This window comes from Mobula hypostoma, chromosome 11 (genome assembly GCF_963921235.1).
Source record: "Mobula hypostoma chromosome 11, sMobHyp1.1, whole genome shotgun sequence".
Taxonomy (NCBI): Eukaryota; Metazoa; Chordata; class Chondrichthyes; order Myliobatiformes; family Myliobatidae; genus Mobula; species Mobula hypostoma.
The window spans coordinates 45,372,598-45,392,404 of NC_086107.1; the positions used below are offsets into that span (position 1 = coordinate 45,372,598).

At 41.4% G+C, this 19,807-nt stretch overlaps 1 protein-coding gene across 11 annotated transcripts in view; it reads right to left on the bottom strand.

Annotated features, from left to right (window-relative positions):
- The window catches only part of plekha7b (pleckstrin homology domain containing, family A member 7b), a 423,431-nt gene that overhangs the window by 101,639 nt on the left and 301,985 nt on the right, over positions 1–19,807 (bottom strand). For all 11 annotated transcript variants that reach the window (XM_063061934.1, XM_063061933.1, XM_063061932.1 and 8 more), the window contains one exon: positions 12,314–12,489. In XM_063061934.1, coding sequence (XP_062918004.1) covers positions 12,314–12,489 — 176 coding nt within the window. The remainder of the gene's footprint in view (positions 1–12,313; positions 12,490–19,807) is intronic.

Here is a 19,807-nt window from a genome sequence, read left to right on the forward strand (position 1 = left end):
AGTACGCTGGAGTTCATCAGTCAATACATTGATTATAGGAGCTGTACAGGAAGGACATGGCTGAGCTGGAGAGAGTGCAGAAAAGGACTACAAAGACATTGCCAAGATTAGAGGACCTGAGTTATAGGGAGAGGTTGGCCAAGGGGAGGCACTAACGAGACATAGCAGTGCTTTGCAGGCAGCTAACAAAACTGCTAACAATTCTACTAAATATACTTCTTCAGGACTATGACCACTGCAAGCTGCAGCCTGTGATTTCCCAATGGGAAATGTGCTTTAGACAGTCTGTATGACCCGACGTTTTTGTGGTATCCTGAAGGATTTGGCAAACTGGACTCCCCAGAATGCAGGCACAGCCACGGCGACAAACTCCAGGCTGGTGTGAAGTGGCTGGGCCCAGGCACCCGATATTTGGCTGAATTCTACTGTGTTTCTTTGTTTTGTGGCTGCCTGCAAGAAGATGAATCTCAATTGTATATGGCATGCAATTTACTTTGAACTTTGAGGTTAGGTCTGTATTCCTTGGAAGGCAAGAGAATGAGGGCAACTTTATAGAAATGTTTAAACTTATGAAAGGTGTAGATAGGGTGGATGGTAACAATCTTTTTCCTAGTTTGGGGGGTGTTTGAGCAGCACGTAACCCCATAGTCTTGAGTGTATAGAGTAGAGCATTGAGCTTGGCACAAAAGGGACACTTTAGCACTTCAAAAATATGCAATCAGGTTGACCAAACAGTATGATGTGACTTTTAAATTCATAAACATTTACTGGTTGCTTCAAATAAGGCAAATATACTTGTCAGAATGTTCCTCCACCTACATATACCTTTATGCAACGAGGTGCCACCAGCTCAAGTCTATGTTAAAACAATTGAGATAAACTACAGAATTGCCAGAGCAATTTTCATTGGCACAAACAAGTGCCTCTGATCAAACCTCTTCTAAATGTACTTGAGACGAGGCAAGGCTCTTAACACACCTGTTAAACATGCTGCCACTCATGCCACATGAAGGTGATGGGTTAAATAGAGAAAATGAGCAAAAAATAATGCAAATTGATGAAAAAAGCACCAATGAGTCATCATTTCACCACTTAACACAATCTGCAAAATATCCCATAATGCAATGAGCTAGATTAATAAACAAAATTTGTGTTTCAAACTATATTTGTCTTTATACAAAGACTTTTAACTACTCCAGATTAACCTTATTAAAATATGCCAAAGTTTATTTATCATTTAGTTACATTTCCAGTTTTTAACCAAATGTCAAATCTGCATGCAATAGGCATTCTACTGTCAGCAAATGTGAAACAAGCAATTTTATTCCTTCTTGCAATTGAAGCCCATGCAGTTTAAGCAGCTGTTACTAGGTAATGATGATTAAAGGCCTGAGGTGATCTTCACAGAACAGAGGCCAACCATAGCATTCAAATCATCACATCATCTGCAACTTGGACAAACCAGGGTCAAAACTAAAACCATGTTCTTCTACACAAGTTAATTATGGAGAAGTCAGATTACTTAATTTTAAGGCTTGCTACACAATTACACAGATCTTTCATTAAAAACGATGTTATTATGTGTACCATTAATTAAAAGCATAACCTAAGATCAGATTTCTTCTTTTGTTCATAAATGATTGAATCATTTGTTCATAAGTGATTGGGGAGGAGAAGATGGTGGTGCAATGCAGCATGCACGGCCTCTCCGGTGAATGATATCTGTTATGTGTCAAGTAGGGTACCGTGCACAATTCTGATTTGATGGAGACAGAGCAGAGAGTACGGAGGAACATCTGGAGAAACTTCTGAAATGCCTGCTTCACTGCTGCTGCCACTGCGTGGTCCAGAATCTCCAGAGGAGAAGGCCCCGAATCCTCGGCTTTGCTTGTTTCGGCAGCTGGGGCAAGGTCGAAGGCGCTCAGCAGAGGATGGCGCTTGGGAGGCTGTATCGGAGGGACTGGTCGGAGGCTCAAAGTTTTCGGACGGACAGACTCAGTGTCGGATGTAGTCGGGTGCTTCCAATGCACTGGCAGTTGTCGGTGCCTGGAGGTTTATGGCAGGGAGTTTCTCCCTTTTGCTGCCTGCTATTGGGGACTATCGGGAATCTGAGACTTTTTTTTTTACCGTGCCCATGGTCTGCTCTTTATCAAATTATGGTATTGCTTTGCACTGCTGTAACTATATGTTATAATTACATGGTTCTGTCAGTGTTAGTCTTTGGTTTGTCCTGTTTTTCTGTGATATCACTCTGGAGGAACATTGTATCATTTCTTAATGCATGCATGCATTTCTAAATGACAATAAACGAGGACTGAGTGTCCTCATAATCTAATCTAATCCAAATTTTGAGCCCAGCAAGGCACTGAGACCTGATAGTGTGCCTGGCTGGGCACTGAAAATCTATGCCAATCAACTGGTGGGAGTGCTCAAGGACATCTTCAGTCTCTCACTGGTGCAGTCAGAGGCTCCCACCTGCTTCAAAATAGCGACAATCTCACAAGAGCAGTATGAGCGGCCTTTGATTACCTGGACAACAGCAATACCTACTTCTGGCTGCTGCTTATTGACTACAACTCAGCATTCGGCAGTATCATACAATCAGTAATAATAAATAAGCTCCATTCCCTGGGCCTCTGTAACTGGATCCTCATTGGGAGACCATGGTCTGTGCAAATCGGAAATAGCATCTCCTCGCTGACAACCAACACTGGTGCACCTTAAGGATGTGTGCTTTGCCCACTGTTCTACTCTCTCTACATTCACGACTGTGTGGCTATGCACAGCTCAAATGCCATCTGTAGATTTGCTGACCACAACTATTATTGGCAGAATTTCAGATGATGACAAGGCGGTGTACAGGAGGAAAGTAGATCAGCTGGTTGGGTGGTGTTGAAACAAGAACCCTACACTCAACATCAATATGATCAAGGATTTGATTGTAGAATTCAAGAAGGAAAGTTGATGGAACACACACTAGCACTCATCGAGGGATTAGTAGAGTAAGGGATGAGCAGTTTCAATTTCCTGGATGTCAACTTCTCTAGGTTTCTATACTGGAGTCAACGTATTGATGGAATTATCAAAAAGGCACAACAGCAGCTACGTTTCATTAAACGTTTGAGATGACTTGGTGCAATATCTATTAAATGTTTACTAGTATTAACAAGACTTAGGACTCACAGTTATTACTGTTTCAAGGGCAAAGAGAGAATGGATGCCTTTGCACCGTGTGCCTCAAGTCAAATCAAAATTAACCCATGCAAAAAATGATCCAAAAACAGCTTGCAGTGCTGTGCAAAAGTCATAGGCACTCTAGCTATATACACTGCCCAACACTTTTGCACAGTACTGTATGTCACCAGAGACTCTCAAATTTCTACAAATGTAACAGAGAGCATTCTAACTTGTTGCATCAACATTTTCTATGGAGGGGCCACTGCACAGGATCAGAAAATCTGCAAAAAGTTGCCAACTCTGCAGCTCCATCATGGGCACTGGTCTCCCCCAGCATCAAGGACCCCCTCAAAAGACGATGTCTCAAAGAGGCTACATCTGTCATTAAGGATCCCCATCAGACAGGGCATGCCCTCTTCTCAGTGCGACCATCAGGGTGGAGGTACAGGAGCTGAAGACACACCCACAACATTTTAGAAACTGCTTCTTCCCCATTGCCACCAGATTTCTGAATAGGGAATAAACCCATGTACACTACCTCACTTTTTTCTTCTTTTTGCTCTCTTTCTGCATTATCTATTTAAGTTTATATATTCAGTGGATTCTGTTTAATTGGGACACATCAGGACCAGTGCATTTTGGCCCAATTATGTGGCAGTCCCAATTAGCTGAAGTTTCATGGAAATAGTTAAAAAGGTATAAAAACGACAAACTTAGTGTTTAACTAATTAACAAATTATGTATTTAAATGAAATACAAGACAAATTAGAACACTACCAATACTACTACAGTACTATAAAACGGTGTATTAGTTCCTAATAGTTGGTTTGGTGGTTATCCGTCGTATCCGCTGATGATAGGACAGAGTTTTTACAGTGCAAACATTGTTGTATTGGGGCAGTTCCACTTTCTTGACCCCAGAAGTCTAAATACAGTGGTACAAAGGTCGTCACAACTGGACTTTTCCTTGGTCGCAGTGGATAACCATGACTTCTTCTCTGCCTTGACTTCCATGATTTCTCATGCACTTAGCTCTCTACAAAACGTTGCAGAACTACCTCGCTGACCAGTGGACCTCACTGCAGATCGCATCTGCCCAGTTCACTGGTCTGACTTTGCATGCTAGAAAGGCATGTCCCTATGTCACCGAAGCATAAGGCCCACCAACTATTGTCAGCTGGTTTAGCCCACCTGTTGAAGCAATGTACTGGGGACTGCCCACTATCACATGCAGACAGCTCCTTGGAGCCACAAGTGAGAGCTGAATGTACACTGCTCTGTACATTTGATTGACTGTAAATGAACAAAATCAGTGCAGGCACCTATTGCAGGTAATGGACCGCGTTCGTACAATTTTCAACAATCGCATCCTCCAAATTTTCATTTACATTGTAACATTCAAGATGATTATCGATAGCTTCAAATTCTTGGTAGTTCCTAAACTTGCTGAAGCAGTGAAATTGTTTCATTTTCACCTCCTGCTGTTTCTGGCTTCTCCAGGCCTGAATGCCTGAAATTGCAGGGAGGAAAATAGTTCTGAATCGTCTTGCTCCCCATTTCTCATTAACAATTGGTGACAAAAATCACTGCTTTTTAAACAGAAGCACACACAACTGACACCATTTAAAAACTGTTCCCTTTAAGTGCAGCAGTGTCCAGCAGCCACAAGGTTCACAGGCCTGATGCTAGTTAGAAACTGTTCAACAGTAGTCTCCTGTCCCAATTAAGCAACATAGACTCCTAAATACCCAAAGAGAATCCTGGCTATTTTCTCAATTAGCTTTTCTTCTTTAAGAGTTGTCACAAACACTAGCTCAAGTAACTGGAATCCACTGTGCATATACTCTCCACATCTCTATAGGAACATAAGAAATAGGAGCAGGTGTAGGCCACCCGGCCCATCGAGCCTGCCCTGCCATACAATAAGATCATGACTGATCTGTCCGTAAGCTCAGCTCCATCTACCTGCCTTTTCCCCATAACCTTTAATTCCCCAACTATGTAAAAATCTATCTAACTGTATCTTAAATATATTTAGTGAAGAAGCCTCAACTGCTTTCCTGGGCAGAGAATTCCACAGATTCACCACTCTCTGGGAAAAACAGTTTCTCCTTATCTCTGTCCTAAATCTTCTCCCCTGAATCTTGAGGCAATGTCCCCTAGTTCTTGTCTCACCTACCAATGGAAACAACTTTCCTACTTCTATCTTATTTATCCCTTTCAAAATTTTGTACGTTTCTATAAGATCCCCTCTCATTCTTCCGAATTCCAGAGAGTATAGTCCCAGGCGACTCAATCTCTCCTCATAGGTTAACCCCTTCATCTCTGGAATCAACCTGGTGAACATCCTCTGCACTGCCTCCAAAGCCAGTGTATCCTTCCTCAAGTACGGAGACCAGAACTGCACACAGTACTCCAGGTGCAGCCTCACCAGTACCCTGTATAGTTGCAGCTTGACCTCCCTGCTCTTGAATTCAATCCCTCTAGCAATAAAGGCCAACATTCCATTTGCCTTCTTAATAACCTGTTGTACCTGCAAGCCAGCTTTTTGCGATTCATGAACAAACACTCCCAAGTCCCTCTGCAAAACAGCATGCTGCAAACTTTCACCATTTAAATAATAATCTGCTCTTCTATTATTCCTTCCAAAGTGGATGATCTCTATCCATCATTCTCTCTCCATCTATCCATTTTTCTATCCCCCTCTCTATACAGTACATTTCTTATTGTCATTTATATTATATTTTATGAATTGCAATGTACTACTGCCACAGCAGAACACAGTTCACAACCTATGCCAGGGATATTAAACCTGACTCTGAGCACTACAAGGAAAAGTCACAAACATTCACACTTGATCTGAATATAAATTGCCTGTATTTCAAAAGCTTATCAATCTTCTAAAGAGTAAGCAGATGTTTCTTAAACCTTCATCTATATTAAGAAATTAGTCAAAGGTCTCTACAAAACAATAATTCATCACAGAAGACACAAGATTTTTCAACACTTGTCAGCTGACATGCCCTAGAAACTAGCATCAATTTATCACAGAAGAACAAAGTCCAGGATACTTTACCTAATAAATTCTCAGTGACATTCTTATCACGCATTTTATCATAGTGACACAACTAATTTTCAAAGTTCCTAACCATTGAAAACATAAAACTCACACCATCCTTGCAACAAAAAAAAACAGCGACTTTTCCTCAATTGGCTTTCAATTAATGACAATTGTCTGGCATTTGGCACACGTTAGTCAGAAAATCCTTACATTTTGATTTCCAACATAAAATTGTGATAAAGTGGGGGAGATAAAAACAGATGCTTTTTTAAAATATAGACCTAGCATCATGAGTGAACAGTTCAGATATTGGTTAGAATGTTGGATGTGTGGAAGCAGATAAGCTGTTAAACCACTTTTCCCATTGAGAAACATGATTCACCACTTGTAGAAGGAACAGATTTGAAGAATCAAAGAATTTTCTAAAATCTGGATGTCCTAAAATGCACCAAGAGTGATTTGGAAGTTGTTACAGAGCAAGGTCTTGCCAGCAACTCCAGTTAGAACATACAGCATTCAGTCACATTGGTTAAAAAAAAAAATTAGAAAGGTGGAATATTGTTTAAAAAAAATGGGAGACCTAGATTTCTTTGTTTCCGAATTAGTGAATGTTAAGATACAGGCAAGGCAACCAATCAGGGCGGCAAAAGCACTGGCTGGCTTTTGCTGCAGACAAATTTATGTAAAGATCAGACATGTAATCCTCCAATTATGGTGTAAGTGGATCCAGAGTACAGGACAGTCGACTTCTTACACAAAGAGAAAATGCTTGCAACAGAGGAAGTGCAATGAAATTTCACCAAAGTACTGGAATGGCCGGTTTGTATTTGAGGTGAAATGAGGGTTGGTAGATTACACTGATATTCCAGTTAAGCATAGTAAGACATCTTACTAAAATATTTACATTTCTTGGACAGAATATGGGGCCGAATTGATATTTCCTTTGTATGGCATGCCCAGAATCAGGGGTCACTTTCTCAAATAAGGCCGAGGTCATTCAGAATGAATTAGGATTTCATTTTTCACCTGGAGGGCTGTGAATTTGAGGAAATCTGCATCCAGGAAGACTGTATCTACTGATTTCTGTTTTATTTTATTATGTAGAGATACAGTGCAGAACAGGTCCTTCCAGCCCAACAAGACGCACTGCCCAGCAGCCACCTACTTAACCTCAGCCTAATCACAGGACAATTTACAATGACAATTAAATTTATAATGACAATTCCTCTCATGGTCCAAAGATGTACAGACTACCAATCAGTACATCTTTGGACTGTGGGAGGAAACCAGAGCACCCAGAGGAAGCTAGGCGCTCACGGGAAGGACGTACAACCTCCTTACAGACGACGTCAGAATTGAACTCCGACGCCCCAAGCTGTAATAGCATTGGGCTAACCACCACACTACCATGATACCCTCTGTTTTGAATATTTTTTTGATATTAACAAAATCACGGTGTTTGAATGATAGAGATGGTACAAGAGAGTTACCAAATAGCCTATCCCTGCAGGTCTCTTATGTTCAGCCTTTGAAATAGAAGTCACAGACTTCAGTGCACACGCTGTCAAAAGACAATACCAGTAGTGTTTCAGACTACTGAATATGTCAGCTTGCTCTTCTGTTGGACTCCATGTGGGAATCCTTCAGCCCGATCTTGCTGAGATTTGTGACAGCTTGAGCAAAAGTGGGGGCAAGAGGCAAGGGAGAGTTGGAAAAGGCTAAAAAAAAAGGGCTCTTAAATCTGGATAAGAAACTCAAATAATTTCAAGCGATTGCAAAGCAAAGGACTTGAAAGCCAAAAGGAACAATGCACTATTTAATTACTTTAAAAACAGCAGCTACTGGCAATCGAACCGAGGATAATTGACATGAAGCATTGACTCTGTGTAGAAAGCTGCATAATGTGCTAAGCAGATCTAGCACTATGCTTTTATTTCACTAATTATCTGGCTTTCATTTGGTATTTTTAAGTTACAAGTATTTTATCTTTCTTCTTTTCAATTTTAAAACATTTAAATTTCTCTGAATTTCACAGACACTTAGAAATCAGTTACTACTTTTGCTGACAGAAAGGCGCAGTCCTCAAGCTACAATGGCTGCAAAAGGCTTCCGGATGTTTTGGGGATGTGGTCTCTCAATTCCAACATTGCCCTCATACAAAACTTGAATGACTCTGAAACAGGGCAGGCCAGAATGATGAAACCACTGCATCTGGACATTCAGGTGTGCTGTGGGGGACCAAGGGCAGCAAATCCAGGTGAGGGATCAGCCTTACGATAGCTGCCTTTAATATGTGGGGAAACGTACGACTTTCTGAAGGCTCACAATTAGCTTCACTGAGGTAATGAGTGACAGTAAAAATAATACTGCCGGCCTTGCAAGTAATGTTCACATGACAAGACATGAATAAAAAAAGAGTCCAATTATCCATGAGCCTTCCATTTAAATCAAGGATCACTGATTTTGCAGTGGTTTATCAAAATTCTGTCTGCAAGCTCAGTTTGCCATCATGCTAGATTAAACTAATGCCATTGTGTTTGTAGATACCACTATTCAAAAGGGTTTGTAGGCTCTCACAGAAATCCTGCACTCGCTCCAGATCGCTACGTGCCAGTTCCAATAGAACACAAGACATTCAGTGGAGTACAAACCTACAGTCATCAGTTTATGGTTCTTCACCATTACCATACTGCTAGCATCTAGGCTCCTTAGTCAATCTTGACTGCTATAAGCTATGTCCAGACGTTGCAATGTAAACAGAGGCTTTCTAGGCACAGGCATCTTTGATATTAAGAAAAGCTACCTGCAGTCACAGCTGAAAGTCAGCAAATTCCAACACGAAGGTCGAGCAACTTGGGCATCTGCATGGTTCCACTGATAGGAAAAGTGATATGGAAGACAAAAATATTAATTGCTCCTGCGATGCAATATGGCAACCTGGGGCTCATAAATTGGTTAAAATTTTGTTTTGGGTTTAATTTTTGCACTGCACCCAAGCAGGTGCCCAAGTTAGCAGAAAGGAAGGCAAGCAGTGGGACTTCTGGGTGAATGGGCATTCAGATTACATTTCCTATTACTAGAATTCAATGAGAAAATCATAGCTGGACCAGGCAGAAAGGGGCCATCCAGCTTCCATCTTTTCTCCTCCAGCCCTAGTTTCTCACTCTATAACTGGCAATGATGAGTTAGTGCAGAATCCCACCTCTCCCGGAAGATCGGGGAGTCTCCCGTATATTGATAGCGGCTCCCTGATGCCCGCAAATTATATACAATATCCTGGAAATCAACTGTTGCTTGGTGCACTGTTTGCAGCAGTGACTTCTCTATTGCCCATGGTGGGTTAAGACTGTAAAAGACATGTTGAGGTGAGTTTAACAGGTGTCATTCATTCATTAGCACAGCTAACGTTATTTAAACTAGCTGGCTGGCTGCTGAGGAGCTACTCCATTGGTGTCCTATGTGCCTGAGGCCAAATTCCCTGTAGACTTGCTTGAAGTTGTAATAGAATAAAAAAACGACTCCATAATAATATAAGTACATATTTTAATGTCACATTTTCTGCATAAGACAGAATAATAAGGATACAGCTTATGCTTTTATTTCTTTCAGGGACCACAACATGTTAGGGAGGCTAAGTGCAGGGAAGGCTGCTCAAGTATTGGTGTTACCTCCCTGAAATGAGTTTTTGCAGGGTGGGATGTCTGGTTGGTATAACAAACAACAAGCTACCACAAAGCTGCACAGTTCATCCAGATCCATCCAGGTAGCGTGGGTAGCATATTAGTGTACCATGCACTCACAAAACCTGCAGCTCCTTGGCATTCTTTGTATGCAAGCTGTGAAGCAAGCCATGCCTCGAGCAACATGCTCTCCACATTCAGTCACCTCTTCTCAATCTATTTCAGCGGCGCAAAGGCAGATGGAACAGTAGGCTCAACAGGAAGGCACTTTGACTGATCACAAAATTCTGGTTAAAAAAAAAAAATCACATACCAGGGACATTAAGGGGTTGGATTCCTTTCCAGTGGCAGCACATCTCATGATCTGACATGCCTTGCTAGAAAAGCACAATCAACAGAACCCCAGATTGGTATGAAGTCTGCAAGCCCTGAGAAGCCGCATGATTCCTCTGTCTGTGCTTTTGGGTCAGAGAAAATGACTTGTAACCCACTCTACTTGTATGAATGAATGCCTGTAACCACCCTTATATTCCAGAGGACAACAGGTCGAAAAGATTGCAAATTCCTGCTGCCCCAGCCAGGAAAGAACAACACAAATCTTAATTGGCAAACAATGCAAGTGAACTTCGAGCTAACAGGCCAAGTTAAATTTGAATGACACCCTATTCCCTCCATTTAATCCAATCGTATTGTCTCACAGATAACTAGTTTACCACACAAATCAGCAGTGATATAGTATTCCAGCAAATAAAGGGAAATGCATAAATATTTCTTGAATAATTAGATGTCAATTTACAATTTTTCTCACTAACAAAGAAACAAAAATTTTGTGCAATCAATTTCAAGTTTACTGTCACCTGAATTTACATATGTACAACCAAGTAACATTCCTCTGGATCACGTTACACACACAATGCATATATCACACACGGCACATAAAACAAAATATTACCACACATACTTTAATAAAATATAATTGAAAATGTATGTGAAGTGCACACAGCTCGCTGTCCTAGTGACAAAATCTCAGCGGTGGCAGAATATTCATTAGTCTCACAGCATGAGGGAAGAAACTGTTACCCAGTCCGGCAATCCTAGTCTTGATGTTCCCGCACCTCCTTCCTGATGGTAGTGGGTCACAGATATAGTTGGGTGGGTGGCAGGAATCCTCTACAATGCTTGGGGCCCTTCACCTGCTACACTCCTAGTTAATGTCACAAACAGGGAGGGAGACCCCAGTGTTCCTCTCAGAGATTTTTACCATCCTTGTAGGGTCTTTCAGCAGCCTGACAGGACACTCTGAAAGTTGTTAGAGTGAGACAGGAGCCTTGCACACCTCAGTCTTCCTCAAAAAGTGTAGATGCCGCTGTGACTAATGAGATGTTGTGGGCCCTGGTTAGATCATCTGTAGTCTAGTGTAGTTTTTGTGTTTTTTCTTACGTAGTTCAGTGTAGTTTTTGTATTGTTTCATGTAGCACCATGGTCCCAGAAAACGCTGTCTCATTTTTACTATGTTCTGTACCAGCAGTTATGGTTGAAATGACAATAAAAAGTGACTTGACGTGCACACCAAGGAACTTTGTGCTCTTCTCTCTCTCTACAGCACAGCCACTGATGTACAATAGAGAGCAGCTGACCGTGCCTTCCTCGAGTCCACAGTCATCTCTAGGCTGTGTTGAGACTCTGGTTGTTGTTCTCACACCACCTGACAGGCCTCTCTGCCTCCTCTCTGTATGCTGATTCATCATTGCTGCTGCTGATGAGGCCGACCACTGTCGTATCAACAGAGAACTTGACAATGCACTTTATGCAGGGTCTGGCAGTGAAGTCGTGAGTCAGCAGCATGAACAGCAGCCGGCTGAGTACACTGCCCTGCAGTGGGGTGTGAAAGACACTAGCGCTCAGCGTGATGTACTACCCTTCTGTTTGCAACTCGTTTCTGGAGTTGGAGAGTACTGAACTTGAGTACTTTGTCAAAAGGGCTTCAAGCATAACGAAGCAACAGTGTTAAACATCAACAATAGGAAAGCTGAATTTCACACCAAATCCAATCATTTACTGAAAACATATGTCAAGGATTTTTTTCCTGAATGCTGCAGCTGTTAGGCATTAACAAATCAACTATTTGGGGGCTGAAAATTTCCACAAACCTAAATGACCAATTCACTTATTCCAGTAAAGTTAATTAAGGTTTAAGTTATTTGTCCTTGACTCCAGAAATCACTTAATATTTAAATCCACAAACCCTAGATCTCCAAAACTAGCAAACAGTATGTCATTTTGCTATCACTTCAAACGGAAAGAAATCATTATCAGCTGTGGAACTAAAATCAACAAAACAACACATTTTTAAACATATGCAGGTTCCTATTATTGAATAACAGTAAAGAGTAACCTTTTTAAAGTATTAGTTTGCATAAGGGCAGCCTGGTTCATAGCCCTGATCCAGCCGTTCCTATCCTCCAGAGTATCAGCACTGAAATAGTACGTTCTCATGCTTGTACGGTCTGCCTGGGAGCCAATAATAGAGTTCATACTGTAAATGTATGTCCGCATGCCTGTATGGGTTGCCTGGAAAAGGAAAGACAGACATGTAAATCACAGGAAAAATTATTGAAACAGTTAGCCAGCTTTCAGTTTTGGAAGTGACTTGCCAAAGAACAATGGGCAACCTCACTGCTGGCAACAGAAATGATTTTGTTCTTTTCATAGTTGGTATTCAGTAGATTTTCTATTTAGATGGAAGACTTCTAAGAACCCTGCACAAAGAACATAGCATTCTTGTTCACTTCACATGTTGATATTGCATTTTGTTAATCCTACATTAATTAAACTTGGTAACAAAATAAAAGTGAAACAAAGTGAACGTCACTTTTTCCAATTCATTTTAGCCAAAACTTTCTGAATAACACAAGGAGAAGCAATAATGTTAAAAAATGAAAAAGTAAACAAGTCATGATCATACAAATATTCTTTATCAATATTTCCCGGTGCAATATGACATACCACTATTTCAAAGCATTTGGGCTCGAAGTGAAAAGCAAATTTATTTTCAAAGTATACGTCACCATATACTATCTTGATATTCATTTTCATGCAGGCATTCACAGTAGATACGAAACACAATAGAATCAATGAAAAATTACACACACACAGAAAGATGGACAAACACCCAACATGCATAAAATGCCAAACTGAGTGATTACAAAAAAATCAAATAGACAGCAAGTAGTGTCCATAGGTTGTGAAGCAGTTCAGTACTGATGTGCGTGCAGGTATCCACGCTGGTTCAGGAGCCTGAAGGTTGATGTTTCTCCCCTGGGAGGCTACAAACAGGCCACACTGTGGTTTGAGGCCATGTCCTTGGTGATTGAGAAGTTTTTTGCTAAACTGCCTAGGGTCTGCACTGAGGAAATTGAAGATTCAAGCTCAAGGTGATGCTGGTAAATACTCCAGCCAGCTGATTAGCTCAGGTCGTCAGTACTCGGCCAGATACAACAACTGGGCCAGATGCTTTCCATGGGTTCACCCTCCTGAAGGATGCTCTCACATCAATGTAAGAGACTGAAATCACAGGCTGAGGGAGTTGGGTCTGAGGGAGTTTGTGAAGGGTGTTCATAATACCTCCTTGTGTAACTGGATCCTTGATCTCCTTACTTGTAGACCCCAGTCAGTTCGGATTGGCAACTACATCTCCACGATCACCATCAGCACAGGTGCACCACAAGGCTGTGAACTTAGCCCAGTGCTCTGCTGGCTTTAGACTCAAGACTGTGAAGCTTAGCACACTCTACTGCCATATTCAGGCTTGTTGACAACACCACAGTTGTTCGACGAATCAAGATGGTGACGAGTTGGCATTTAAGAAGAAGAATGAAAAATCTGGTTAAATACTGCCACAGCACCAATCTCTTACTCAACAGATAATAACTGTTTCTGAACCTGATGGTATGGAACCCAAGGCTCCCGTAGCTCCAGCCCGATGGTAGTAGTGAGAAAATAGTGTGGCGTGGATGGACGGGGTCTTTGATAATGGATGCTGCTTTCCTAAGGAAGCGGTCCTTGTAAACGTGCTCAATGGTGGGGAAGGCTTTTCCTGTGATGGACTGGGCTGTATTCACTACTTTTTGTCGGCTTGTCCATTCTTAGGCATAGGTGCTTACAAACCAGGCCACGATGAAACCAGTCAGGACACTCTCCATCACACATCTGTACAAGTTTGCCAAAGTTTGTCAAAGTTTTAAATGACATGCCAAATCTGCACAAACCTCTAAGAAAGTAGGGGTGCTGCTGTGCCTTCTTGGTAATGGAGCCAAGGAACTTAAAGTTTCTGACCCTCTCCATCTCTGATCTCCTGAGGAAGCCTACTCACAGACCTACAGTTTCCACCTCCTGTAGTCAATAATCAGCTCTTTGGTTTTGCTGATGTTGAGTGAGGGTTTGGTGTTCAGGCACCATTCAACCAAATCTTGCATTCTCCTTCCTTTATGCTGATTCATCTCCACCTCTGATTTATCCAACAACAGTGGTGTTTCCATCAAACTTGAATATGGCAGTGGAATATGCTATGCCTCACAGTCTTAAGTCTAAAGCCAGTAGAGCACTGGCCTAAACACACGGCCCTGTGGTGCACCTGTGCTGATGGTGATTGCGGAGGAAATGTGGTTGACAATCCATACTGACTGGGGTCCGCAAGTGAGGAGACTGAGATCCAGTTACACGAGAAGGTATCATGAACACCTTTCACAAACTCCCACAGCCCCCAACGAGCCTGTGATTTCAGTCTTATACGCCGACATCAGAGCATAATTCAGGAGGGTGAACCCACAGAAAGCATCTGGCCCAGAGGACGTACCTCCCTGAGTACTGAAGACCTGCGCTAATCAACTGGCAGGAGTGCTTACTGACATCTTTTTCCTCTCGCTTCAGCAGTCTGAGATACCCACCTGCTTCAAGCAGGCTTCAGTTGTACTAGATCCCAAGAAGATCGTGGTAGCCTAACTCAATGACTTGCAGGTACATCAACTGTGAACAAATGCTTTGGAGGCCGGTCATGGAACATCAACTCTTGCCTGAGGAGTGAACTGAATCGCCTTCAATTGCTTACCATCACAATTGGTCAACAGCAGATGCCATTCTTTGGCTCCACTCAGCCTTGGACAGTGAAGATGCATACATCAGGATGCTCTTCATTGACTACAGCTCTGCATTCAACACTCTCATCCCGTGAAAATTAATAACGTCCTAAACCTAGACCTCAATACCACCTTGAGCAACTGAACCATCGATTTCCTCACTTGCAGACTCCAGTCAGTTCAGATTGGCAAAAAACAACTCAATTACCACCAGCACAGGTTCAGCACAAGGCTCTAATGCTTAGCCGCCACCACAGTCACCTAACTGAAGAGGGAAATATCCAAATAACAAATAACATTTAATTCAAAAAAATCGTCCCCTTTTGGAGAAAAGCAAGCTAGTAAATACATCTGAAACTGGGAGCAATGTCAAAGACCTGATATAACTATGCTAGATTGAATGGAAAAAACGGGTTAGTGTTTCCTAAGGTCTGCAATGCAGCCAATATATCACTGTTTTATTGGCGGACAGCTGGAACAGACAACGTTGGTGGTGGAGGCTGGGGTGGTGGTCTTCGTGGCCTCAGTCGCAACAAGGACAGGGCCTCAATCCGCAGTGTCGCCTGTTTGTAGCCACCCAGGAGTGAGGCAGAGTCTGTATGCTCCATCAGAGTGCAAGAGGCAGTGTGGCACAGCGTCCATGCTGGAGTTCACTTGGCAGAAGACAAGATGTACTGTGCTCAATTGCAGACTACTGCATCATTCGTGGACTCAGGAACTTGGAGTATATTTTTTTTGTGTGACTATATTTCACTGCTGTTTTATATGTGTCATGTGTGCCTTGTGCTGTGAAAGATCATTGGCACAGAGATTTGCACTTCAGCCCCGGGGATTCGCTGTTTTGTTTGGCTGTATTCACAGGTATTCATGCGTGGACTTGAACTTGAACACAAGTTTGCTTTAAATACACTTGAAGTTTTGCTATATCTAGGAGAATCTTTTCCAATACAAATTAAATCAGAAATGCAAACAAGCATTTACTGATGGATCAACCACTCCAGTCCAGTTAAATGGAAAAAGGAAATGAATTATCTCTCCTAATCTCGCTAATATAATTAGTTTTCTGAATAGCTTGTAATAAATACATGAATTTTCTACAACTGGTATACAAGGAATCTATATCCCATTTCTACTAAGCTTCGTGCCACCAATACAGTCCCCCCTTTTAAACACTATGCTGTTGATTGGGCACAAGCACCGACTTTGTTAATCCCATCAGACGATAGTCTGCCAACCCTCAACTCACCAGTTTATTCCTACTTTCTATTTTATGCTTACCAATTTTAATTCTCAGTAGACTAATTTATTATGCTAATTCCATTAGCATTAATTTTTATTAAATAGTACTTATACATTATTGAATTAATTTTGTAAATATAAATAAATTCTACAGTTTTTGCTATTCAGAAATCAATAACCTAAATTTTGTGTGATTTTTAAGAACTGTGTTATCGTATCACTGGAGATTCCAGCATTTCTTCTATTTACCATGCCAGTCTAACTGGCTCTTGGTTCCTTGCTTGCTTAAACTGCTAAACCACATTTTCCAATTTCAAACCTACAGGGATCACGATAAAGTAAAGTAAAAACAAAAAAAAAACACAACAACCAAAATCAATGAGCTAACCATGCCTGCAGCCTCCTCTTAAATCTCATTAAGTATTTTGTTTCCAATGTTTCTGGGTCACTCCACTGTTGCAAAACCAAAATATGCTTCCAATATTTCTCTTTCTCCTGCATGCCACATAGCTATTTTGCCTACTTTAATCTATAAGGGGCATATAGACGTATTTATCTCTTTCTTTTTGAAAAAGACCATCAATAAATTGCAGTTTATACTGTAGAACAAGGAATCAGAAGCTGTTTAGGAACAACCTTGGCCAGGAAATTTTCTGCTGGTGCTGAACCACACATACGCACACACTTGTCACCAATTGACACACTGTCTGTGTTAACCTTGCTGCTGGGGAAGGCTGTGTCACTAGAGATATGTAGGTCAGCAATGAGTGCAGGCAGAGATCGTTGCTCAACAGAAATCTCAGAACAATGTTTTATCCTGTTGATGTGAGCAATGAATTTGCTTTAAAAATAGACTTGTTAATCTGCCTTAGTCGTGGAGCAATACAGCATAGAAACAGACCCCTCGGTTCAAATTATCAATTTGCCTAATCGGCCCAAATCCCTCTAAACCTGTAGTATCCATGTACATGACTAAGTACCAATTCAATATTGAAATTGTACCCACCTCTCCCACTCCTTTGACACCTCATTCCACATACCTACCAGTCACAGTATGAAAATTTTCCTCATGTCCCTTTAAAGATTTTCCCCCTTTCATGTTAAATCTCTCTAGTTTTAGACTCCCCTACCCTGGGGGAGTACGCTGTAACCGTTCAGCCTAGTTATGCCCCTCATGATTTTATGAACTTCCATAAAGTCACTTGTTAGCCTCCTGGACTCCAGCCTGCACAGTCTTTCCTGACCAGTCAAACCCTCTGGTCCGGGAACATCTTTTGTATTAATTGTGCTCATAAAATACAAATAATTGACAGCCCCAATCATAGAAAACCTCTTGGCACCCAAAGATAAACAATTAAATGCTCAAGGTATATTTTCTGCTTCCGATTATGTCAAAAATAATGGTTTCTCCTTTAAAACATCTATGCTTCACCTCAGCTGCTCCTTGTGATATTAAATCCCATCTTCTAATCACTCTCTTGGTAATATAAAACTCCTGGAATATAACAAATCTGAAAGAAAGAGTGTTGGGCAATCTGCAATACAATGAAAATTAAAAATACAAAGATTGAGGCACACGACATAAAATTCACTTCACACAAATTAAATTTTCCTTCTAGGGTTTGTTGGGGTACTGAGTATCACGCTCCACAAAAACACTGGTTACATCCCTATATTTGTGGCCTTTATGCCCAATTTATCAATAGCCATTGCAGAAATTAGCTCCATTCAATCAAAGATTAATTAAAAGCACAAGTCCTTCAGATTCTTTAGAGGCTTCCTCACATATACTGGCTTCAATACCAGACTAAACACAAGGCTAGTTACAGAAATAATCAAGCAAACCTGACATTTGCAATATAACCACCTTAGCCTGAACTAACCTAAAACCTGATTTACCTAGAGCTTTCATTCAATTTCCCATCCATCTATAATATATTTTCAAAAAGAAGCTTTATAGAATGAAAACCTTTCAATGATTTACACATATTTAGCTGAATGAAAGTCACCTGAGGGTCTACTCAAAATGTTGATGGTGGTGGTAGTTGGGTAATTACAATTTTCATTTGTATTATTTATTTATCTTGAGCTTTATGGATCAATGCAAAGCCATTTTAAAGTCAAAAAGATAAAGAGTGAACAAAATGGCAGTTCACTTAAAAAAACAGTACAGTAATGCAGTGTAAAATATTCTGGACTTCAAATGGAAACCTGATGATTTCTTTTCATAGGACATTGGGTGCGAATAAGCTCAGACTCGGCTGCTATCCCCCATCAATAATTATCCATCCAGTATTCACTTCTAGGCTTCCATATGAAAATAAAGCTGGCATTGAGTAAAATGTTGAGATTTGACTAAACCTACAAAAATAGAAATGTTTTATTAAAAATGGCATCTTCATATTCAAGTTTAAGTTACACATTTAAACTGAAAAATCTGCTGATAACCACAATTCAGAGATTAAATTAAATTCTCTATCCTCAGGTATAAATTTAAACTAACTAGAAATGATCAAGCACCTTTCCTTCCTCATCTGTTCTAAACATTCTGCACGCATCATTGCCATTTTACTAGCTGTTAGATATGCAAAACAAATCACAATATTAATTGCGTAAATATTGCTCAATACATTCATATTCTTACTGACATTGAATATAGCCATTGTCTAGCGGAATTAGTCCTTACTCTTAATAATTTCTCCTTTTGCTCCTCCCATTTCCTCCAAACTAAAGGTGCAGCTATGGGCACCCGTATGGGTCCTAGCTATGCCTGCCTTTTTGTTGGGTTTGTGGAACAATCTATGTTCCGTGCCTATTCCGGTATCTGTCCCCCACTTTTCCTTCGCTATATCGACGACTGCATTGGCGCTGCTTCCTGCACGCATGCAGAACTCGTTGACTTTATTAACTTTGCCTCCAACTTTCACCCTGCCCTCAAGTTTACCTGGTCCATTTCCGACACCTCCCTCCCCTTTCTAGATCTTTCTGTCTCTGTCTCTGGAGACAGCTTATCCACTGATGTCTACTATAAGCCTACTGACTCTCACAGCTATCTGGACTATTCCTCTTCTCACCCTGTCTCTTGCAAAAACGCCATCCCCTTCTCGCAATTCCTCCGTCTTCGCCGCATCTGCTCTCAGGATGAGGCTTTTCATTCTAGGACGAGGGAGATGTCTTCATTTTTTAAAGAAAGGGGCTTCCCTTCCTCCACTATCAACTCTGCTCTTAAACGCATCTCCTCCATTTCACGTACATCTGCTCTCACTCCATCCTCCCACCACCCCACTAGGAATAGGGTTCCCCTGGTCCTCACCTACCACCCCACCAGCCTCCGGGTCCAACATATTATTCTCCGTAACTTCCGCCACCTCCAACGGGATCCCACCACTAAGCACATCTTTCCCTCCCCCCCTATCTCTGCATTCCGCAGGGATCGCTCCCTACACAACTCCCTTGTCCATTCGTCCCCCCCATCCCTCCCCACTGATCTCCCTCCTGGCACTTATCCGTGTAAG